The sequence below is a fragment of the Prenolepis imparis genome, unplaced genomic scaffold, assembly GCF_030444845.1.
Source record: "Prenolepis imparis isolate NDT839.2.m4 unplaced genomic scaffold, iyPreImpa1.0 SCAF_8, whole genome shotgun sequence".
Taxonomy (NCBI): Eukaryota; Metazoa; Arthropoda; class Insecta; order Hymenoptera; family Formicidae; genus Prenolepis; species Prenolepis imparis.
In genome coordinates, this window is record NW_028141166.1 from 8,008,820 (window position 1) to 8,033,139 (window position 24,320).

At 35.0% G+C, this 24,320-nt stretch overlaps 4 protein-coding genes and 1 pseudogene across 13 annotated transcripts in view; 4 read left to right on the forward strand and 1 right to left on the reverse strand.

Moving 5' to 3' along the window:
• The window catches only part of LOC145939796 (uncharacterized), a 39,336-nt gene extending 32,400 nt beyond the window's left edge, over positions 1–6,936 (forward strand). For 3 of the 4 annotated variants that reach the window (XM_083044400.1, XM_083044399.1, XM_083044398.1), the window contains 5 exons: positions 185–276; positions 372–479; positions 566–641; positions 728–977; positions 1,069–6,935. In XM_083044400.1, the coding sequence (XP_082900526.1) occupies positions 185–276; positions 372–479; positions 566–641; positions 728–977; positions 1,069–5,316 (4,774 nt within the window). In that variant the 3' untranslated portion in view covers positions 5,317–6,935. Of the gene's footprint in view, positions 1–184; positions 277–371; positions 480–565; positions 642–727; positions 978–1,068 lie in introns of all 4 variants that reach the window. The other variant, XM_083044401.1, reaches the window with a different exon arrangement.
• Positions 6,937–6,944: 8 nt separating this feature from the next.
• Positions 6,945–8,842, reverse strand: LOC145939809 (WD repeat-containing protein SL1-17). Its single transcript, XM_083044425.1, has 8 exons — positions 8,594–8,842; positions 8,411–8,520; positions 8,164–8,333; positions 7,842–8,080; positions 7,675–7,768; positions 7,498–7,591; positions 7,192–7,363; positions 6,945–7,083 (listed from the first exon to the last, which is right to left on the reverse strand). Exons 1-8 carry the CDS (start codon positions 8,594–8,596, stop codon positions 6,982–6,984), a joined length of 984 nt encoding a protein of 327 aa, XP_082900551.1. The 5' UTR covers positions 8,597–8,842; the 3' UTR covers positions 6,945–6,981.
• On the forward strand, positions 8,835–10,752 carry Aatf (Apoptosis antagonizing transcription factor). Its single transcript, XM_083044409.1, has 2 exons — positions 8,835–9,117; positions 9,200–10,752. The coding sequence occupies exons 1-2, from the start codon at positions 8,921–8,923 to the stop codon at positions 10,515–10,517; spliced, it is 1,515 nt and encodes a 504-aa protein (XP_082900535.1). The 5' UTR covers positions 8,835–8,920; the 3' UTR covers positions 10,518–10,752.
• Positions 10,753–12,437: 1,685 nt separating this feature from the next.
• On the forward strand, positions 12,438–14,475 carry LOC145939309 (cytochrome P450 4V2-like; annotated as a pseudogene).
• Positions 14,476–15,688: 1,213 nt separating this feature from the next.
• On the forward strand, positions 15,689–24,127 carry LOC145939807 (adipokinetic hormone/corazonin-related peptide receptor variant I-like). Of its 7 annotated transcripts, XM_083044419.1 has the most exons (10): positions 15,690–15,844; positions 16,216–16,314; positions 19,142–19,421; positions 19,565–19,713; positions 19,934–20,039; positions 20,110–20,317; positions 20,523–20,646; positions 20,929–21,061; positions 21,538–21,708; positions 21,889–24,126. In XM_083044419.1, exons 3-10 carry the CDS (start codon positions 19,149–19,151, stop codon positions 21,964–21,966), a joined length of 1,242 nt encoding a protein of 413 aa, XP_082900545.1. In that variant the 5' UTR covers positions 15,690–15,844; positions 16,216–16,314; positions 19,142–19,148; the 3' UTR covers positions 21,967–24,126. The 7 variants fall into 7 exon arrangements, with proteins under 7 accessions (XP_082900544.1, XP_082900545.1, XP_082900549.1 ...); XM_083044418.1 differs by having other exon boundaries at positions 15,689–16,314; XM_083044423.1 differs by having other exon boundaries at positions 15,690–16,314; positions 21,538–21,700.
• The last annotated feature ends 193 nt before the right edge of the window (positions 24,128–24,320 follow it).

Here is a 24,320-nt window from a genome sequence, read left to right on the forward strand (position 1 = left end):
TATAATTAAAATAGATTATTCAAATATATATATTTATAATATATAATATAATATAATATAATATTATATAATATATAAGATATATATATTTTTGAATAATCTATTTTAATTATAAACTTGGATTGTTATATATCAAATTAGAATTTTTTTTTAATACGATCGTTTTGCATTAATATTTGCGTAGTGTAAGAACGACGCCGATTTCGATGGTATTAGGAAGCTCTGAATATAATGATGATCACGATGCGGAATCCAGCTCTAGGATTATTAGTTTAGGTAATTTGAAATATTTAGTATAGCCCCCCTCCTAAGTATTTTTTTTCTCTGTAATTTAGATATTTTTGTTGTTCACAAACAATACAAATTTACAGACTCCAAACTAAATAATTGCAAAATAAATAAAGCTCTACCATCGAGTGACATTGAATTCTCATCCGACAATAATACTGGTTTAAAGACTTCTAATAACGACTCGGGATGTAAGTAATCTAATCTCGCAAAACTGAAAAAAAATAATCTGTGACGATTTAAAATATAAACGTGAAATCTTTCTATATATATCCAGATCAAGTCAGTGATGGAGACGAGGATGACGAGGATCTATTAGCCGCTTGCATTAATATTGGAATGCAAAATAACAGGTAAAATTATAAAATACTAATGATTATTAAAAAAATATTAGTATAATTGTAATTATTATTTAATAAATTTAATCTGCTTTTTTTAGGCACAGGCATTCCTTTATAGGAAATAATCTCGAAAAGCTTCCTCGATCAGAAAATAATCTGACTCGATATCAAACTAGTCTCGCTTTAGATCAAGTCGAACATAATGGAACTGTAGAATCTGATAACACGTTATTTAATATAAAATATGCGGAGTCTCGTGGAATCGCAGCTGAAAGTAATTTATCAGAGAAAAGCAGAGAAAACAAGAAGAATAACAATGAAAAGGATATTCAATCGGAAGCAGCTACAGTAAGATATTCTTTTAGATTTTTGCTAATTTATTAAAATTTTTTTTATATCGGTTTTTATTTTAATTCTAAATTGTGATATTTTTTTCCAGGTAAATAACGAATACATGCATAATATCGAGGAATCAAATAATGCTTCAACTACGACAGCGATAAATGATGATAATCTTGATATTAATAATTTCTCAGCGGTGACTGCATCACAGAAACCTGACATGTTCTTAAATAAGAACGTTTCCAATAACTTTACTGTAAATGATGAACTCGATACAGTTCGAAATGAATCCATGACACGGGTAGACGAGACAATGATCGAAGATCAGATCACAGACATTCCATCGATGAAGCAATCATTTACGAAAGACTCCGAAAGTAGCGAATCGATTGATTCCGTCGAACAATCCGAACATGCTCTTCTGGAACTCTGCATACAACCTGGTATAAAATCCGAAAGCAACATCGCCATCGATCAAAGCAATGCAGATTACGTCAAGACGCAGCTAGAGTTATATAATAAACAAATAGACTTCATAAAAGGAAAAAATAATATTTCCGAGGAACTATCCGAAGTTGACGGCAACGCGGGTGGTAAACCGGAAGCACTATTCGAAATTGTGAGAACCTCGGACGTTTTGCATCGCGAAAGCGCGGAGAAGTATATAAAAGAGGAGACGTACAGACGACAGAGAGATCCCGACGCTATGATCGCTTCGTTGGATCGTTTGACGGCAACGTTAGTTCAACAAACCGAAGCCATACGTGAACGAGATTCCGGCACGATGAAGCAGAGCTTGACATGCGACACATGGAACGAGGATTCTCCCAACGACGTTTCCTTTCCCAGCATCAGCATAAGCGCACCGCTGGTCGCTTCGTTCAACAGTGATGCGCTGGAAGATCAGCGCACCAACGTGGTGGAGAACAATACGCAGGTCGAGAATAACGAACAGACCGGCATGACGGAATCGAAGATCATTCAACGCGAGGCCATCAAACTGGCGGAAGCCGTGGACGCCGAGGCGAACAATCAGAACGAGCTCGAAATGACGAGTTTGACTATCGATCTTGAGGCGATCAAACCACCGTCTTCGATGGGAAGTTTATTATCGTTGACCGCGAGCTACGCCGGTCCCACCGACAACACCGAAACGTTCGTCGACCGGGAGAGGTGTTACTCCACGTCTCTGCCACCGGTATCAACGAGATGCTCCGCCGATTCTCGCAACGTGCGGAAAAAGTCTCTGCCGCTCGGCGTAGTGGCCAAACGAGCGCTAGGCCAGAGCCAGAGTCACACCTCCAGTCTGGAGAATTTGCTGAACGAGTGCACCAGCTCGCACTTGGAGAATGTCAAGCCGCCGTCCATGATGGACGAATTGCCAGACGTAGGCGATATGGAGAACAGCATGCTCAGCGTGGCCAGCATCACATCGGAGATCGCGGACTCGAAGGACCAGGACTCGCACAGTTTGACCGGCAGCGACTCGATCGTATTCGAGATGCTGAAGCCGGTCGCCAATGTATTATCCATGACGTGCATGCGTTACGCCGAGGGCATGCAGAGCAGCGCGAACAACAGTTTGAGCGAGTGCCTGGAGAACATCAATCCACCGTCCTTATTTAACGAGGTGAGCGAGATGGACGAATCCACGATGGAGGCGACTACCAATACCCTGTGCAGCGACACTCTGTGCATAGAAACGGAATTGCACACCGATGAGGTGGTGCATTCGATCGTGGCGGAGGTGATCGACGAGGCGGAGAACGACACCGACGAGGCGGTCACCCCGATCTCGTCCGAATACTGCGTCAGCAGCTCGGCGGAATCGACGCCGAAACGACGGCCGCATCTGAAGACTCACTTGACCCCGAAGCAGAAGCGGAACCTGACGAAGGAGAGATATAAGACGTACACCATCGCCGCAGAGATCGTTAAGAAGGAACAGGAAGAACGCCGGAAGCAGGATGGTGCCTGCAGCAACGAGGCGGGTGATAAAATTCCACGCAGAAAGTACTCTCCCTTCTCGAAACTAACGCCAAAGCAACGCAGGCAAGAAAATAGAGCGAGATTCCAGACGCAGGTGCTAGAGAATCCCTTCCCGGATATGAACTTGGCACAAACCAAGGAAGCGCAAGAATCAGTTTCCCCTAGAAATTCCATCGAGAGGCAAGAATCCACGTCTCCCAACAAGGTCTCCTCGATTCCTACACTTACAAAATTACCCGTCTGCAAAGCATTGAGGAGGAAACGCGGGAATTCCCAGGAGAACAAAGAGCGGTATCGCACAAGGACGTTGAACGACTCGGAAACCGTGTTCAAAGAGATCGAGCGTAATCCCGTATCGAGCATCGGCGCGACGGAAGAAGGGCAAATGAACGCGCAAGGATACGCCCGCGAGGAAATTCAAAGCATATTGGAGCAAAATGCCACCATCGTGTTGAACACTTTGAATGAGTCGAATAAAGCTAACGGGGACGATATTTTGCGTTGCGAGACCGTCACCTTGACGTCGCATAATTCCGAGGATCACAATCTAAGAATGCGCTTCGTAAACGGGCTTTCGAAGAAACTGATGAGCACCCAGCAACATGTCAACAACGCACAAACTCTTGCGATGAATATCGAGCATGAAGAAGCGGAAGCCGAGTACGCGGAAGTCGCTCACGAGGACTCGGCGGATCCGATTGACTCGGGTAGCGAGGAGTCCAACTACGCCGACGAGGAACAGGAACCGAGAGAGACAAAGAGGCCGCGAATAATTAAGCCGGGAATGCTGGGTCGAGATCCGAGCGCGGATTCCAATGCGACGGATAAATCCGAGCCGGAAAGCCCGAAGGCGATTCGTGGACGAAGGAAGGCGCTTTATTCGAACCCGATAACGCGAAAACCGACCCCGCAATCATCGCCGTTGAAGCAGGTAAATGTCATCAGCGGAATACCTATAGGTCGCAGCAACACGTCGCCCATCGTCAGAGCTACCAGAGCCACCACTTTACGACAGAGTAACAATAGTTCGACGGCTGCTACGAAAGATTCTCCAAAGTTCAACACGAGTCCAAAAAGAATGCCACCTATCGCAGACGCGGATAAAAAGATGCGAAACCTGGCGACCGTGTGCAAGAGAGCCTCCGTACCCCAGAAAGGATCCTCGTTGACCTTCACAAAATCCACTAAGCGTCACAGCACACCTCCGGCCTGCTCATCAACTTATCAGAGCGACAGTAGATTACCGGAGGTCCCGATCAAGCCGTTGGAACGTCAAGGAACCTTTACAAAGGACGAACCGGAAGTAGAGAACGCGCCAACAGTGCATTCCGCGTCTGCTTCCCCGGTAAAGACGAAGATCGCCAAGCCAATTAAAGGCGTTTCGTCAAAGATATACCCGGCGGCGGCGGGAAAATCCAAGATCTCCGTGAAAACGCATCAAGCGTATCAGCCGAAAACGACAACGGCCAACAGTTCCGAGAAGATGCAACCGCCTAAAAGCCTGTTGATGGCGCCGAAAAAGGTGTCCTCTGGAAAGATGATTACGCCGCCGAAAGTCCTCAATGGTAACGCGTCTCAGAACGACAAGACCCTCCTGAAGAAGGTCGATTCTCTCGGGCAACGATCCAATAGCAACTCCAGCATAGTCTCCAATTCGTCTATGGGCGTGCAAAATCGTAAGCTGACGAAGGAGGCGACGAGCAAGATTGCGAGTCTCTGGAAGAGGGTCGAGGACAGCAAGAACAAGCAGCGTTTCGAGAAACCGGACACCAGGCAATGGATAAGGCCAGCCAATAGCGCTACCGAGGTGGCCGCTGCACCTGTCGCCGGTACATTCAATAAACCGCCGGCTTACAGATTGTTTCGCAGTTCCACGTTTGAGGGGATCTCCCAGGAGGACAGCAGCAGTGGCGAGACGTCGCCCTACAAGTCCAAATCCAGACCCGCGGTCCTAGGAGGTCCTACGCAAGTCGGACTTGCCGGGCCAAAGTACAGAAACTCCTGCGACTTGACAGGTATGAACGCCAACGAGGCGCCTTGCAAGATCCCGGTGAAGTCGTCCGAATCGTACAAGCGCCAGACGACGCAGATAGGCGACAGCTTGGTGACCATGAGGAAGCAACAGAGCGCCGAGCTCGCAGAAGAGACGGATCCCGCCAAGAGGATATCCAGGCTCGGCTCCTTCATTCAGGTGGATGAAGGCGTGCGGACACCGGCCTCGGCGATCGTGCCACCCTTCAACTACAAGCCAAACATTTCATCGCAAGCGGCCAAACCTAACGACGAGGGTAAATTCGAGACGACGGATTGCCACGCAGAGATGGTCACGGGATCGGCCAGGGTGACGTCGGTATAGGGGAGGATTCCCTAAAACAAAGCGCATAAGTTCTGTAATAATCGCCTCCTCTTCGCGTTCCAAGCTAGTCATTGTACATTCGCTTGCTTCTCTATGTTCGCCCACGTACATTCGTCACATGTGATACATATTGTTAGATAATTTTAATCATTTCCTTTTTGCTGTCTCGTTGTACGAGGGGTTGAGACCCGTACAGATCCTTCGACGCATTTTACGCGGAATAAAAAAAAGAAAATAGTCACGTATGATGATATATCCATGATATATATATTGTAAGCATCGCGATGCCAATTTCTTCGACACCGGCAAAAAAAAACCGTGTGAAATACTAGCGGGAAATCTTAAGATCATTCTTGTGTCCATTTTATCTGTTGTATATATATATACATGATAATATAGAATAATTTTCCGAGTTTGAAAGAAGAGAACCACAGTCGAAAAATTCAATAGTGCGTAGCGAGATGATTCTGGATCGGTTATTTATTCAATTTTGTATATATATAATATCGAAAAGAACGTGAGCGAAGAATGTAGAAAGTTTTAGTAGTACGTGTTTAAACCTATGCGCTGGTGATAAACAACATCGTTGTACATCCTTGTACGCGAATGTGAGAGAAGAGCCCGGCGATCTGTATTTTGTTCCCATCGTACCGTCTTTCTCTCTCAAACAGATGCTAATTACTTTTTTGAAGACTGATAAGTAGGGCGATGAAGAAATCTGGAAATTAAGCTCGAGCATCTTCGAAGATTAATCGTAACGAGGTAGTACTGTTTGTATCGACTGTGTGAACGTAGAGCGGTCTAAAGTAGTTCGCTAAAAACTGGGATTATAATATAACGGGACAAAAAAAATTTTATAAGCATTATCTTAAGTTTCTAGTCTACAGGTAAAATATACATTCTATTTTCGTCACATATACTATATATGTATCGCGGATATTCGTTTCGCTTCTGACTGGCGTTTATTAAACACTGTTTCTCCTTCGGAGATAAATATATTATTGAAAGGATGTACAGATCTCACACACATAAATGCAATTAGATTTTACTCATAGATCTCTGAAATCGAAATATCTATACTTTTATTATTTAATATTATTTTGTCTTTCATTCGGAGACGTGCAAAAATATTTTTTATTTTTATTTTAATATTCTTTTATCGTGTCAATTTTCCTTCTGTGGGAATGGAATCGTTGTCGAATTCTCACCGGAAGGAGAGATTATTTGGCATATGTGAATCAGAATTTATTATATATTTAATTTTTAATTAAAAGATTTCTTATACATATATAAGCAGTTTTGCCCTGTTCCAGTTCGAGTTAATTAGATTTAACTTTGCCAACTTGGAACCATATCAGGGTATCTTTGCGTTGTTTCTTAAAATATATTCGGTCTGTACATCACACGAGATTATTGTAATTATTTTTTTATAACGTTATTTCCGCTCTAGGTTTTAAGAATAATTTTAACATTTCGTTTCGCGCTTTAAATTCGCCACATATCTTTATAGTTTGTACATTATTACTTGCAGTACAATAAAATTTATAGCTAAGAATACCCCCTTTTTTATCGTAAACTCTAAAGAGATGTGTCATCGATTGTCTGCAATTATTAAAGAATAAATGATGTAGCGCAAATAAAAAATATTTATTAATCCTTACAATATTACTTATCATATATTGGACATTCATACAAATTAATGGATTTATCGTCAGATACTGATGCGATCACGTTATTTCGTTGTGGATTATATTTTACTGCCCATACCTATAAACCATTTAAAAAAAAATTTATCTGTATCTGTATTAAAATCTTAAAAAATTGACATTAAAGATACATTTCATCTAAAAATGATTTCAAGTTTAAAAAACATACCTGATCTTTATGTTCATCAAATGTATGCAAGCACTGTCTTTGTGCTAATTCCCAGATCTTGACTGTATGATCAGAACTGCTTGATGCAAAATGTTGACCATCTGGTGAGAAAGCTACACCGAGCACCCAAGAAGCATTACCCGACATTGTTCCTGCTAGATTTGCATCCTTGCTAAATAAAAACAACAAAATATATATATATATATATTTGTTTATATAAAATATAATATATAAAATTATATAAAACAATAATGAATTAATTTTAATATGCAAAGTATTTATGTTATAAATTTTTAATCTCCTTACACGTCATACAACTTCATATGTCCATCATCGGATGCTGTAAGGAGGAGTTGAGAATCTGGTGAGAAACACAGAGACCTGATAGGCATTGCATGACCTGAAAAATATAAATTTGATTTGAGAGAATATTCTAAAACATCTTGATAATAATCTTTGCAATATATTTGAATTTTAATCTACCTTCTAATGTACGCAAAACTTTTCCATAGGCAACATCAAAGATATTAATAATCCCATCTATTGCGCCACTTGCAATATATTTACCATCGGGACTCTGAAAAATGCAAAATTCCATGTACAAAAGTTGCATGTGTATAATTTAAAATTTTTATTCAAATAACACTTACATAAGCAACACTCAGTGTAAATTTTCCACCTCTTGTATCTAATGTTTGCTCCTGTTTACCACTTTCAGTTCCATATAAATGTATTTTGCCTGCGTGACTGCCAGAAACAATAAATTTATCATCCGGGGAAAAGACGACGGTCCAAATATCCACTGGACCGACTTCAATGCTCGATAACTTGTCTCCAGATTGTAAATCCCACAGTTTTAAACTTGAGTCAAGGGAACTGGAGGCACATTCTACAAATTTACAGTGAAATTTAGATGTAAGAATTATAATATTCAACAATATATACTTCAAGAAAAGAATTTCATTCATTTACTTGATCCATCCGAGCTGACTGCTATGGACACTACTCCTAAGGAATGACCAGTCAACTTATGCTTTAGCTTTAAAGCACCGTCTCTCAGTTCCCATACCTTTACTGTGTCATCTACAGAACCTGTTACTAGATATTCCGCAGTCTCATCTTCGTTGGATCGTATAGAATCTCTACCAGGTAACATCATCGGTTAAAAAAATACAGTTCTTTCATCCAACAGCAAATTAAGATAACACTTTGATTGTACCGTGAATCTTCGTTATCTGGTTGAATGTCCTTCTTTCTCTTTGGACAACCCCATGCACAAGTCCATATACTGTCCTCGTGTGCATTTTCCGTTTTGTGAGTTAAAGAATACTGAAAAACAACAATAAAATAGAGGAAAAGAGAAAAAAACACAGATAAATAAGAGAGATAGCTGTGTTCTCACCATCTTAAAACAAATAAATTATTATTAAAATTTATTCAGACGCAGCGTGTAAACTTATTCCAGATGCACCTTAATATTAATATATATTTGCCATCCAATTTCTTAATAATATTTACAATATATGTAAATCGTGTATCAATGTTGAATGTGCTGGGTTAGCAAAAGATGCCTCCAAATCTCTTTACTGCCTCGCACCTAATTGCTATATACGCGCAATCTGGTGTGAATCGTTAAAAGTAAATTCGGCTAAACAAAACGGAACAAAGTTGCAGGGGAAGGTTACGTTCACTCGTACACGTGTTGGACGGAGTCGTCTATAGGAAAAGAATGGCTGGGAAGAGTTTAGGTGACCAAATAAATGCCTTGATCACGGCGAAGCCGGATTTTGGCTCGGATGAAGAACCCGAAGAGACGAAGGCAAAGGTGGTGGAATATTACGATGAGAACGATGCCTCGGAAGATGAGTTCCGGCACTCTAAAATTCGCAGACAAAATATCGATACCTTGGACAAGGTGGATGAAAGGTAATATATTTTATGTTTTTATTTGTATACAAGATTAGTGTCTGAACGAAATTTTGACTGATGAAACATATGATTGAAACAGATACGCCGGTAAAAAGGTTTCGAGGAAGGATGTATATAGCGATGAAGATGATATGAGCGAAGATATAGAGAGCGAAAGCTCTGGGGAAGATGTGGAAGATGAAGATGTAGAAGATGAAGAGAGGGAAGAAAGGGAGAATGAATTAGACAGCGATGAAGAAGGAGATTCGCAACAGAATTCTGAAGATGCTGAGAGTATGTCCGATACAGAGCAGGATGGTTATAATACGGATATCAACCATCCGCTGTACAAGCAGAGAGACTCTACTATTAAAACCATGTCAGAAACAAATGTTAGGGTAGAGATAGAGAAAGGCAATTGCAGCAGGAACCAGCTCAAGTGTTGGGAAAATTTATTGGAGATGCGAATAAAGCTGCAAAAGTGTGTTATAACCAGTAATCAAATGCCACAGCATGACATACATAAAAAACTTAGATCAGATACGGACTTTGCGAAGAAGATCAACGAGACTAAAACAAAACTAGTACTGATCTTAGATAACATGTTACAACTAAGAGATCTCTTGTTAAAACAGTATCCTGAAACGAAAAATCTATGTGCCAATTCCAAGAAGAGAAAAGCCGACAAAGACGAGAATACAATCACGAATGATTCAATGGATGAAGAAATACCTTCCGACATCGAAGATGCAGTAGAAAATGGAAAGGAATCTTTTAACGATGAAGACGTGGAAATGACTGAAGAACCAGTGTCCCGAAAACGTCTCAAATACAATGATTACGAAAAAGTTTTGCAAGAAAATTATGATTCTTATAAAGAATATAAAGATTCTGTTATAAAGAAGTGGAATGACAAGACACGGATTGCTACAGGTTCGCTGAGTAAAAGCTCAGGTCAAACTACGCTGAAACAAATTGAGTTTGCCATGAGTGATATGAACAAGTTACGGAAGAAAACTCAGCTGAAGCGCTCCGAGTATAATATTGTTGGTAAATCTTCGTCAAATGAAGATGACAATGGTAGAAGAATCCAAGAGTACGATCCAGAAATTTATGATGACGATGACTTTTATCATCAGCTGTTGAGGGACCTGATAGAGTATAAATCGTCGGACGTGACGGATCCTGTACAACTCAGTAAACAGTGGATCCAATTGCAAAATATGCGTAAAAAGATGAAGACGAAAATCGATACTCGCGCGACGAAGGGCCGGAGAGTGCGATACAATGTTCACAATAAATTAGTCAATTTTATGGCGCCCATCACAGTGTACGATACATGGACAGACAGTGCGAAGAACGAATTATACAATTCATTGTTCGGTAAAATAAAATCAACGGAAGAAATAAAGCAGTAATTATGGAAAAAAATATAAATTATTAAGTATATAATTTTACCTTTGTAACATACAAGAATTTATGATGTAAATATCAACACACATAGATTTTCCCGATCTATCTGTTCCCGTGATGTAATCAAAATAATCTCTAATTGATATTTTTTAATATAAAAATGCATTCTGTTATCATCGATGATATCTTTGCATTTTTTAATAAATCTGAGTATACGAAAAAGCAGTAAATTGATAAAAATGACTATTTTGAATTATTAATATAGTTTATTAGATTTTCGTTTATTATAAAATAAATTGTACCGATTATATTGTTATGTCGTGAATTTTCTTATGATTATAGAATTTTTATTTTACTAATATTTAATTTGCTGATTTAATCGCGATAGGAAATTTTAATTGCAATTAATAAAACTAAAAAGAATGCAATTTTTAATATATATTAATATTTTAATATATATTTTATTATATATTAATGTATATTTTTTGTTTATAAAATTATATATATGTATATATATATATATAATTTTTATAAACAAAAATACATTAATATATAATAAATATATATGTACATATATGTATAGATAATTATATATAATCCATATTTCTACAATTACATATAATAATATAATTATATAATATATATTTCTTAAATATATGCATTAATATATATTTATTAATTTTAATATATATTTATATTGTTTCAAAAATATTGTATATACCATCGAATACTTTATATAATTTATACAAATGTTAATTAGCACAGCACATAAAATTTCTGTAATAAAAAATTCAGGTATATACTATATAAGATTATAATGTACCTATTGTACTGACTTATAGATATCAAATCCATTTCATATAATATACAATTACTTTATGTAAATGATATTTTAATTTATCTTATCCTAGATGTGTCTGTCCGATTCACACTTTTAAATATTAAAAAAATATATTTAAGCAAACGTTAAGTTTATAATCTAAAATTTTAAGAATTCGATTCTTACTAATTTGAATTTTAAAAAATTGAATTAAAAATATTAAAATAAAAATATTAGGAAAATATAATCAGCAAAAAAGTAACATATATTAAAATTCGAAGAATTGCGATTTGAAGAATTCCTAGAATTATAAGCTTATAATTTTAAATTGCGAAAAATTATGAAGTATCAGCAAAATATAATTAGCAAAAAATTAGAACTAAATAAAATTTCAAAAATTACTTTTCAAGTCTGTATGATTAAAATACGAAAATTTAAGAAAAAGATAGAAGGATAAATTTAGGTAAAAAACTGTAAAAATAAAAATTTCAAACATTTCTAGAAATTTCAATGTTTCTTTTTATGACATGAGCAAAATACTAAACACGTATCATTGTTATATATAATATTTACATACAATTCGATTTTATTATTTCTCTTTCTCTTTCTCTCTCTTTCTCTTTACAAATAATCGCTATATAATTTATATAACTATGAGCGCAATAACGAGAAAGTGTGAGTTATATTCTTCTAAGAAAAATATAAACAGAGGTAAATCGATTGGGGTTTAGTTTTTTGCCGAAAACTATCTCTTATATCTTTCTTTCTCAATAAAATCTCTTTGATCTCTGTATTTTATAATGTTGCATAGACAACAAAAGGTTTTTTTCATAGCTTTAAATAAAATATTATTAAAATGTGCTTCGTTTTAGTCGTTAAACGATTATTGGAAACTGATTATTGAATTCTGTTCGCATTGTTAAAGTGTTCTTTTTTCTTTTCTCCAGCTTTATTTTTAATTTAAATTTCAAGTTAGAATTCTCATCATAAAATTGAGAAAATAATTACACTTATACATACATATACGTACGCACTTACAAAAGCTTACTATTTTTAAATTACATTCTTTAAATAATATAGATGAGATACTTCTTCACACTCTCTAATGAAGGCATCCCATGAAAATAAGTTGACGCAAGAGATGATACACGATAACATGATTACTATGCTATTAGCGGTATTTAAAGTATTTTTATATCTTATTGTATATAAATAAAAAAGTAAATAAAATTTTTATTTATTATAGGGCACTGACACTCTACCGCCATTACGATAAATTTTGTTATCTTCATGTTAGCAAATTTCCCTGATATACAAGTATGTATATATTAAATTCATTCAAAATCGCTCCTTTAAAAAATAAAGTTGAGAATGATATAGTTCTATGATACAGAAAATAAAATAAAATATTTTTTAAGCAATAAAATCAGGATTATTGTCTCCCGATATATTTTATATATTATTCAAATATTTAAATTATTATTATTTCGAAGTCATTAATCGACATACTGTTATATAAATTATGCAATAAGATTTTTAACACAATCTTGATAATACTATTATATTATTACATCAAAATCATAATTTAGATTTGTATAAATAGTTTTCTTTTTTAAATTAAGTACACTTATAATAGACAAAAAGTGAGAAGACTTTTTCGCTTTTTTATATATAAAACTTTTTAATTCACTTAAATAATAAAATTTTATGTGTAATGTTTAAAGATAAGAATTCTAATAAAACCATACAAAAATAATTATGTTGAACTCTATCATTATCAACAATTCGATACCAGATTAATACGAACTTATAAATAAATATAAATAATAAAAAATTATTTTAAATATTATATAGATATATATAAATTATATATATAAATATATTAAATATACATATAATATACCTATATTATATATTTAAATTTGATTATACACTTAATTTTGTTCAAGAAAAAAGTATATACAGAATTATTGGAAATTTATGGAACGAAAACGCCACAATCTACCCCAATAAAATACGAAAATATACAAGATATGGATTATTTAGATCGTGTTATTAAGAAAATTTTGAGAATATTTCCTACTGTTCCGATGTTTTCGCGACAACAGAGAATTTAAAAATGGGTATGTATTGTATGAGTATAGATATAATAATTATATTTTTTACAAATATAAATATGTAATTATTATATGTTATTGTTGTATAGAATTTAGACACTAAAGTATAAATCTTAAATAACAACTATAATTAAAAATATGAAATTATTATTTAAGAATTTTTTGTGTTTAAATTAAAATTAGCATATCAAGATGCCTATAAGATATACAATTTATAGAAGCAATATTATCTTCAATTTTTTTGCAATTTATTTTGTTTGTAAATATGAGCAAATTTTGGAGATTTAAAGAAATATAGATAACAAAATATTATTTTTTATTTAATTTTAAATAAATTATATTTTTTTCTTTTTACTCATTGGACTGCATTTCAGATTTATTTATTTAATCTCTATATACAATTATACATTATAACTTATAACTGCGCTGAAGATGTCTCAAAAGAGGCACTTAAACGCGTCCGCTATTTATGTCATATTTTAAATTCGCAATAAAGTGTACATGTTCTACTTACTGCTCTTGGCTATATTGTGCTTCTATTATGCTTCTAATAATAATAACATTTATCAGTACAAAAATATATGTTTTAGGAGAATTTATTTTATCAAAAGGGGCTAATATTGTCATGGAATTATTTACGTTACACCGAAACGAAAAATATTGGCCTTAATCCGTTGGTATTTGATCCAGACAGATTTCTTCCAGAAAACATTGGAACGTCTTATTCGTATTATTACATGCCATTTAGTATGGGACCCAAAAATTGTATAGGTATAAATATGAACAAATGACAAAACATGTTTCCCAATAAGATTGATTTGCATATATAAGTAATTAACAAGTTTTTCCACAGGTATGCAATATGCGATAATATCAATGAAAGTTATCTTAGCAACTTTGATAACAACATTTGTATTCAAAGTAGATAAAAGCATTCAGATAGATAAAATTAAATTAAATGCGGACATAGTATTATCTACTGTTGAACCTTTAAAAGTTAAAATTGAAAAACGAGAGCTGCATTAAAACGAAACAAGAATATATTTATTTCAGAGAGAATATTGTATTTTGTATAATATGCAATTAAAGTCAAAAGAATTTTCACACAGAAGAATAAACAATAATGAAGAACAAAAGTTAATCTGCTGGACTAAGTTTTTGTAAAATAATAATTTAAATTACAGCTTAAAAATTTTGATAACTATAGTATTTTTATATCACTTAAATATATTGTATCAAAATGCAGAAAGATTATATCGGTTATATGTGTATGCTTAAGTATAAAAAAATATTAAATTACTGTAATTTATATACCTATAATTTACCTTAGAAAACTTATAATGCAAAAGAAGATGCGGCGCATATTTATAACATGTATTATAGTGTTATAGTGTTATAACATATTATTTACATCATTATTATTTTAATTTCTATAAAATATTTTTATTTTAAAATTTATTTAGCAAATTAACGCTTTAATCAGCTGATTTCTGTCAAAAAATATTAGTCGAGTTTAAATAAACTTTATGTTATTTTTTTTAAAATATGGTTCTCTTTAATATAATATGAAAGAACGTAGTGCGCGTGTAGCACGCGTTTGTTTTATTCTAGTAGAATAAAAAACGTATAGGGTGAACATTGATCTTAACAAGATCACCGTTTCTTAAGTTAGTATTTAAATATAAACAAAATAAACTCTAGCTCCTTCTCGACGCCTAATACGAATAAAAAAAGGAAACAAATTGCTTTGCTTCTTGAAAATAAGAATTTCCATAAGATAAGATATCTTGATATATATCTTTGTATATGTTATATAATATGATATATACATACCATATATAAATTTAAAAGATATTTACATATTACAAATTGTATATGCTTTTTTTTATATATCTGTAAATATTGAGTATAAAAAAAATATACGAGATTCTATTCTGTTCGCGAGATTGTTTTCTATCCGCTCGAGCTTTAGAAAGTGGCAGTGACAAAGAATCATTGTAATATGATGACATCCGCATATATTTCTCTATTTCCAAAGAGACAAGTCTTTCCAAAACTCTCTTAACGCACGCGGTCCACTCACATTTGATTTCGGTTTCCGCCACAATCTTCACTCACATTCCGGATGTGTGCTCGATCGACGGCACTGTCCCCGACACGTTAGTGTCCTATCAGCGACGATTTGACACTTGACCCTTGACGCCGGTCTGAGTGTCTGCGTCGGCGGATAAATCACGAACGTCCCGCGGAACGTCCGCAGTCCCTCATCGTTCATCGCACGCTTAATTATACACGCGCAGCACCGAATTCCGTTGTCGATCACGTGTAGATACGTCCTTCATTTGCATTTCGCAAAACTCGTGCTGTTCACGCGTACGACTCTTCAACGTAAAAGGTGAACGATAGATAAGTTGGCTTTTTTTTCTGTCTCGCCGCGATACGAAATTTTTTTCCTCGATGTTTTGTCGAGCGATATGTGCCAGCATACGCAATGAGAAAACGGATTGAGGATATACATGTGTGGAGATAATTCGCGCAATAGCCCCAGGAATTCACGCACAAAGTGACGCGCGGAAGAATTTCGCGAAAACGTTTATGTGATAAGAGTTCACATTTCTCACGCGTAAAGCACGCGGTGCTTTTTATTTTTCTCTTTCAAGATCCGCCGGGAATTAATCGTTCATGCCGACAGTGCGTGTTCATTGACTTCTTAAAGTATAAGCGACTCGACCCACTTCTAGTTCTAATTATTAAAAATCGTAGCAGATACTGCAATCTAATATTTGGAAAACATCAGGAATTAACGGACATCAAGAATAAATTTACTCCAAACATCGAGATTCCGACTACGAGATTGCACATCGAGTAAGAAATTTATTTATTTATTGAACTTTGTTTAATTTATTTATTTTAATTCGAATTATTTCGTGTTTTCTCTTTCTTCCTATCGGAGAAAAAATCTGCGATTTATGCATGTGCAACTTTTCTTTCAACTTTCTTACAATTTGTGACTTATGATTATGTGCAGTAAATAAAAAATATAAGGATACTTTTTTTAGAAAAATTTTCTTTTTCTATTTGTTAGAAAAGTAAGAGCTAGAAATATTTCTGAATCAAGTTGAAAAAAAAGACCACAAGTCGTGTGTATTGTATATATTGTATAGAAGTTATCTAGCATCATCCCCTCGTCAGGAATAATCCGTCGATGTTGTCGATATTGACGTTTTGTCATATCAGAGTTATTCATTATTTACGGAAATAAATAAAGAGTTATTTACATAAATATATGTTTTCAATTTCAATTTCAAGATCTTGAAAAATTAATCTCTTATCTTTAAATATTTTTTATTTTTTACAACGAATAAATATACTCTTGATTTCTAAATATATATATAATATGTATATATATATATATATATATATATATATATTTTTGCTCCTATGCGTCATTACATCCTATACATACATAGCACATTAATCAGGTTTTATTGTTCGACAAATTGCATTATATCGACATGTCAATATGTGAGCACAAGCGAGGGATGATTCTTAATTGAACTATATCAACAATTCTATTCGATAAAACCATATCCTGCGAGCCCCTATTACGTCTTATAGCGAGAATCCTGTACAAATAAATAAATATTTTTTGCTTTTGCCATGAATTACCAAGTATCAAATTATAATATGCGTTTTCGAATTATTATTACATAATCTCGTGCTCAAGGCTCTTGATTTTAATCTAATCTAAGCGTGTTTTTGGATGAAAACATGACAGTTTGTTCTTTTGCGAAATAATTGCGTAAACGATTGTTTGACCGAAACAAGACAAATCAGCGTCGTATCGATTCTGTCTGCGCATTCGTCTGCATTATATATTGTGAAAATAACGAGAACCTAGATAAGGATCGCGACAATTATTGACGCCCCTTGAAGAAGATTATTTTTCCCTGGCGCATATGTTGAAATCTCTCATCGAACCTTTTATACTATACTGTATAAAGACATTCTGCGTTTTAAGTTATTCGATTCTTAGTAATTAATAATTTCTTCCGCACTTATCTGCAATCATGATACAAACTTCAATGTTTGTTGTTATCCAAAAAAATGGATGATATTACGGACTTAACACTGTTTTGCAACTATCTTCCTCCATGCATTTATTCGCAATATATAATGTTGATAAATAAATCCTGCCAAAACAAGTATCTATATATCGCTCAAATCCCGCAAAATCGTCCAACTACGATGAAATGAAGTTAATTGAAGAAAAACAGCTCATTAATATGATATCTTAACGTGTTCCCTCGATTATGCACTTTGCGCTTCGGGGCCGAAGTTTAGTTCCGTGTGTCCTCTGGCGCATGTTTAGCACATGATGTCAGGCGGATTTGGTACTTTGAACGCAATCTACATTGATATTAAGAATATTAAGAATATTCTCGCACAGTAGCGATGTAACATTACAGAGAGAAATACAGGGATGCCTCTCGTAATTCCTCGTCATACATCTGTTATTTTTCTTTCTGCATTTTACTCGACAAAAAACAGCCGTGCAAACTGTAGACACTTTTCGGAGCAGTTTGTAATATATATAATTACAGTTACAAAAAGTTGCGAACCAATTCGAGCCTTAACACCTCCTACGACTTGGACCTGCGCTGAACATACTTCGCTAGGTCAGCGGAAAGTAAGCCGAATCAGTATTACAACGCACCCCACACGACAAGGGTTCGTTGTTCATCAATAGTGCGCAGAGACGAGGCGATTACGAGGTGGATCTCTCGATTGGCGAAGATCATCTTGAAATATATATACTATTTTGCACTCGAAACGATCTGTACAGTGTTCTTATTCTAAAGGCAATTCCACCCCAGAAGAGAATTTAATTTGTTCTGTAAGATAAAAAAATTTTAACGCTTTATATAGCATGCTTCGATACTTGAATCTTTCTGTAATACATATGTATGTATTTTCCTTTTTTTAATTTTTCTTTACGCTAAATATTTTTTATTTAAGCGGATCAACGAGAAACACACATGCATAAAAATTGAAAAACAAGAAAAAATAGTAATTTATTTAAAAAATAATCATTTATAGATTTTTGTATGTCTTGTTACTTTTTTGCTTTAATTAAGTTTATAATTGTCCACGCATTGAATCGGAAATCGTATTTAAGTATAATCACCCTCTCACAAGAGATTACGGATTGAAGAGGATCGCTTTTGAACGTGATCGCTATGTTTAAAGGCCTAGTCGTTAACCACAAATAAATCATAGCCTGGCAAACACTTGGCGCATCAAACTGAATCGGATGTTGTATCTCATCACATTGTCAGTGTAACGCAACCCTTTGAACGTGACTGCTACGTTTAAAGGCCAAGTCGCTTACCACAAATAAATCATAGACTAGCAAACATTCCTCGACGTATCTCTCCGCGAATTGTTGCATGTTCGGAATGCCTCGCGAAAAGACTAAACGCATTGTCCCGATGTAGTTTGCTTATTTCCAAAACTTTCCGAGCTAAAAGTACGTATGTGAAACATCTCGAATGAATTCGCATGAAGTCACGTGTGCGATCTCGAATTCTCTCGTTCTTCAAGATCTCTTTCGGCATTTTCTAAATGTTGGACCAAAATAAAGAGAAAATTTAATCAATTCTATATAATTGAAGAAATACTCTCATTGCAGATGAAGTATGGATAAGCTCTTTCTCAGCGATATGGAGAACATGATACAGTTAAGCGAAACCGAGAGCGAAGAGAGTCTCAAGTGCAACGACACGGCGGCATTGCCGAACGAATTGCGTTTCAATGACGGTCACCTCGTGACGATACTCACTTACAGCATCCTGATGATGATATCAGCCGCTGGGAACATTACCGTGCTGATAATGACTATAATAAAGAAACGAAAGTCCAAGTCCCGCATACACATCCTCATAATGCACTTGTCGATCGCTGACCTCCTTGTAAGTATTCAAGTATAATTAAAGCATATTCGAATGCACAATTAATTCGCGATAAGTAATATCGCTGCGATTTGATAAAAGCGCAATAATTGAAATTAAGGGGATTAAAATGTGAATTTTTATCGAACTTAATTATTATCCAGGTGACGTTCTTAATGATGCCACTTGAAATCGGATGGTCTATAACAGTATCCTGGGAAGCCGGAGACGCGATGTGTCGTATAATGGCTTTCTTCAGGATGTTCGGCCTATATCTTTCATCCTTTGTAATAGTTTGCATAAGTATAGACAGGTCAGCGTGGAATGACGATTTCGATAAACCGCGATTATTTTATACGACATTGCACGCAACGAATACTTTTTATTTATTTCTTTGAATATATATCATGATATATTCAAATAAATGACACATATAATTTTATATATAATAATTAATATGCCTATACGCGGTATTTATGATGCGTTTGGAATTTTATAAAATTGCATTCTTCACGCGTAGTTTAACGTTACAGATATTACGCTGTGATGCGACCCCTTCAGATACTGGACGTTTATAGAAGAGGGAAAATAATGCTGATGCTCGCATGGATTGGCTCGGTGCTATGCTCTTTACCGCAGGTGAGCTAATTTGCATATAATCAGAATCATTCGTTTTCCGACAAATTTAAGCTCTCTTTTTTTTCCATAGATGTTGGTGTTTCATCTCGAGACGCATCCGAATTATACTTGTTACACGCAATGTATAACTTTCAACTTCTTCCCGTCGTACGTGCATGAAATTTCCTACACTTTGTTCGGGATGCTGATAATGTATTGGTTTCCACTCATCGTAATATTCTACACTTATAGCAGTATTTTCATGGAGATCTGCCGTAGATCCAAAGAGAAGAGCGAAGGTATGATAGCGATTTATCGCGCTATATACGAGAATTATTCGAAAACATATTTTACATACACACACACACTCACATTCACACGTCCACATACACGCAATATATATCGCAATCTCTCATTTTATTCGTATAAAGTCTCCTAGAGTGTTATGTTATTTAATGCTCGGTAACAAAGTAAAGCGATTGATCAACAGACATTCTCTCACAGATAAAATACGTCGTTCCTCGAGCGGTTTCTTAAGTCGGGCGCGAGTGCGCACTTTAAAAATGACGATAACCATTATCGCTGTATTCATTATCTGTTGGAGTCCTTACTATGTGATGAGCGTTTGGTGAGTAACAACTATTTTTCAATTTCCACAGGATTTTTTTTATGTCTCGTTAACTAGAGATTTTTATTCGCAATAACACTAAATCAGCGAAATCGACCTAGTCGATTTTGCAGACGGAAAAATACTGACTTTCGACGCGACCAACGTTCACGGTCACAGATAGATTTGTGCAAATTCAGCTCTACTAAAAGAAAATAATAATAATAATATTTCAGATTGTAAATCTCTTATTTAAGAAATTTACTGTTGATTTGCACGATTATTATTATTGAATGTGAACAGGTACTGGTTCGATCGACAGTCAGCCCTGAAAGTCGACGAACGCATTCAGAGAGCTCTCTTCTTCTTCGCGTGCACCAATTCCAGCATGAATCCCATCATCTATGGCATTTTCAATATACGTCAAAGAAATAAAGTACGTATTTATTATCTAAAATTACTTATAATGAACTCTCTAAATCTCCTTCTTAAAAATTTTTTTTTTAACTATTACTATATAATTTTATTATCTTCTGTTTTCCATTGATTTAAATATTCCAATATGTGACAACGTTTTTATAAATTCGTATAAATTATGCAGCTGAGAGAGAGAGAGAGAGACAAAGTTTTGTGTAATAAATTTTCAAGTATTCAATATACGTACATAACGATATTACTCTAATAAAATTTATAGTCAGTTTAAGCGTGAAATAGAACTGGATATAGAACGAACTCATATAATCATTGCATTAATCTGCGATTATCTGCGCTTATATATTGTTAACCCGTGAATTATAACACATAATTTCGTCTTACAAATTGCAAAAGCGAACTTGTAAGTACAGAATATTTTTAAAAAATACTTCTCTTTTCTACTGATATATTTAAGCTGCTTGTTACTTGTATTTCCAGACAAAGATTCAATCCTATCCCCTTCTGAGGCCCATCAACACAACTGTGGAACTTCCAGTAGTCGCATACGCTAAAGATTCCATTTTCACCATTTTCGTAATTGCCTTGCCGAATCTCTTTAACCCCTCGACTTCATATAACAGACGCTCATCGCATGATCGTGGTAATTATGTGCGTCCTTATTTATCATTTTATCTCTTTGCTATATTAAAATTGAATAAAAAAAACTCTGCTTCATCTAACACAAAAATTAATTATCCAAAAAGAAATAAAAAAATAAAGGCATCTAAACTTTTCAGATGTAATGTTGATTAGTTTCGACTCTATTGTTCACAAAAATTTTTGTTCCAGGCGCCGACGCGTGCAGCAACCTTTGAGACTCGATTAACGCCGCTATCTCTGTCGGTCAGACTTCTCGATTTACGATGAACGCGACGTTCGCCAGATCGAAGAATGATCGAAGAATGATGACAGATGCGTTTAGAAGAATAAAACCGATGCCTCGGTGTATTCGCATCTCTCTATAGGAAAGGGACAGGGTCAACTGCGCCTTGAACGACACATCCTCGCCGTCCATACGCGATGCAAATCCTATGTAGCATCGCGTACACAGAGCCATTGAAGAGTCTTATACTCATATATATTGTCAAATATATAATAGGATTAAGCTACAACGATGAACTGTGATCGCGATCGAGTTTACGCTCGATGGATCCTTGATGCAACGCGCAAGGAGACGAGTTCTTTCCTCAGTAAATTATTATAATATATATTCGTTATTATGTATATCTCTAGATATATTTATTTTTCGATGTTAAGCTCTAAGATTAGCGACTAATTGTAAGTGATTTTTATTACGTATTATGATATAAGCAGGGGCGTTTCAAGTGCAAATATGCAGCTCCATCGAATATGTGTGTGTTCTTATTTTTATAATTTCACGACGCGAGATTGTGCAAACAAGTTAAGTGAGCTATTTATACATTGTTATAATTTCGTGTTCATAATTTCATATTTTTATAATAATGGAGAAAAGGATAGAAAGAAAATGTTTGCATTTTGTACGCGTTATACGTACACTTCTCTCGTCACATATAAGAGCCTTAATTAAAGCCTGCAAAATTGATTTATCGTTTGTAAATATTTTTGTAGCTTGAAAAAATGAAAATAAAATATTAATTTATGTGACACATGCGAAGTGTGGACAAGCTATTTATCCCGCGCAATCGGATAACGTAATGTTACGCGATAACGTAATAATATATTTCGGTTCGATAGAGTAATCATTGTGAACGCTTTTTTCTCAGAATCGAACGCATCATGAATGTATCATGCCAGCTCAGTCTCAATTGAGTTAAATCTGCGTGACTCCGTGTGCCGAGTCTGTGTTACATATATATCAAGTTCAGCCGTACATTGTATCCGTAATGCTGCTTAATTAAGAACGGAGAATTGATCACATGATTCAGGACCGCAAAGTCTCGGTCGGCATCCGACACGGCCGGAACGTAGTTAATGACGAAGACGAAATGACGGCCCGATCTCTTTCGTTCCGCGTGTTCGTAACGGCATGTGTACGGCGTGGACGAGAAAACGTGGCATAACGTATCGAAATGCAAGAACGAAGCATTCGTCACGTTATAATTATAGCCAGGAGAGAAATATGTGCTTATCTTCCTCCCGTAACGTGAAAGTTTACGTACACAGTTTACGAAATTAATCTATGTTTACATTGGAAATATTAAATGTATTGGCAAATGAAATTTGCTATTATAGTTTGGCGTTAAAGATAAAAAAATTTTAATTGAAAAAAATAGAATTCAAGAAATTTATTTAAAAAATAAAATCCAGGATATCTAGTCTGTAAAATTTTATTTTGCAAAATTCTATATAAATACGATCAATTTCTCCCTCTTTTATGAATTTTCTCAAATTATCGTGTTATATATTTCAGAGGGATTGCGCTCGATTATTGGAAAGTTAATAATCGAGTTTCATAAAATAATTTTCAATAAAATAAATTTTCTTTAATTTTTTAAAGACACCATATATGCTGTCAGAGGAAACTAGGCTTTGCTGTACAGCATGTTCTGGTTTAAAACTGGTGTGGATGTGTAGGTGGGATCACTTCCCACACACGCGTAACTGGCACAAGAGCGACATTGTTACATACCTGTTGCAAGGTCCAATCGCATCGAAGGGACAAACAAACTGTCATCGAGATTGGAGAATTGTTTTGAAAAAAAAAAATATATATATATATATCAGCACAATGTGGCGACAGTTTTATTAAGAGTACTCCGAAATAATATGCTAATATACTCTCGAATGTATTAATTGACTCTGTTGAAAAATTTCCTCGTGTCACCGTAAAAGGAAGTGATTAATTTATATTAGCGCCGGCTGTGACTACTTGTAACTCGGCGCACCTTTCCGCTATGACTATCTCATATCGTAAAAAAAATCTTGTAGGCGTGTGTATACAATGTTGTCACAAGCATAATGTGTTAGTGACATCAGGACACTAATCATTCAGCCAGATCATGCGGCAATAATATTGCTTACTCTCTCTATTATCCATTTCTATAATCATTTATACATGAATAATTCACCGTATAATTAGATATTCTAATTTTATGCAAAAGTAATTTATTAAATAAACATTTTAATATTAAAATGATTTAAAAAATAAACAAATAACATTTTTTTATCTTAAGCTGCCCGATCGCGTAATTTTATGGTAATCTTAATCCGCACGTAAAAACGTCTCCTTCATTCATCAA

Coding starts and splice junctions, on each gene's coding strand:
- Aatf (XM_083044409.1), top strand. CDS start 8,921: ATGGCTGGGAAGAGTTTAGGTGACCAAATAAATGCCTTGATCACGGCG. Junction 9,118..9,199: donor TTGGACAAGGTGGATGAAAG/GTAATATATTTT, acceptor TGATTGAAACAG/ATACGCCGGTAAAAAGGTTT.
- LOC145939807 (XM_083044418.1), top strand. CDS start 19,149: ATGGATAAGCTCTTTCTCAGCGATATGGAGAACATGATACAGTTAAGC. Junction 19,714..19,933: donor GTTTGCATAAGTATAGACAG/GTCAGCGTGGAA, acceptor TTAACGTTACAG/ATATTACGCTGTGATGCGAC. Junction 21,709..21,888: donor CGCATGATCGTGGTAATTAT/GTGCGTCCTTAT, acceptor TTTTTGTTCCAG/GCGCCGACGCGTGCAGCAAC.
- LOC145939809 (XM_083044425.1), bottom strand. Junction 7,769..7,841: donor TTACACTGAGTGTTGCTTAT/GTAAGTGTTATT, acceptor TGCATTTTTCAG/AGTCCCGATGGTAAATATAT. Junction 7,364..7,497: donor CATATGAAGTTGTATGACGT/GTAAGGAGATTA, acceptor GTTTTTATTTAG/CAAGGATGCAAATCTAGCAG.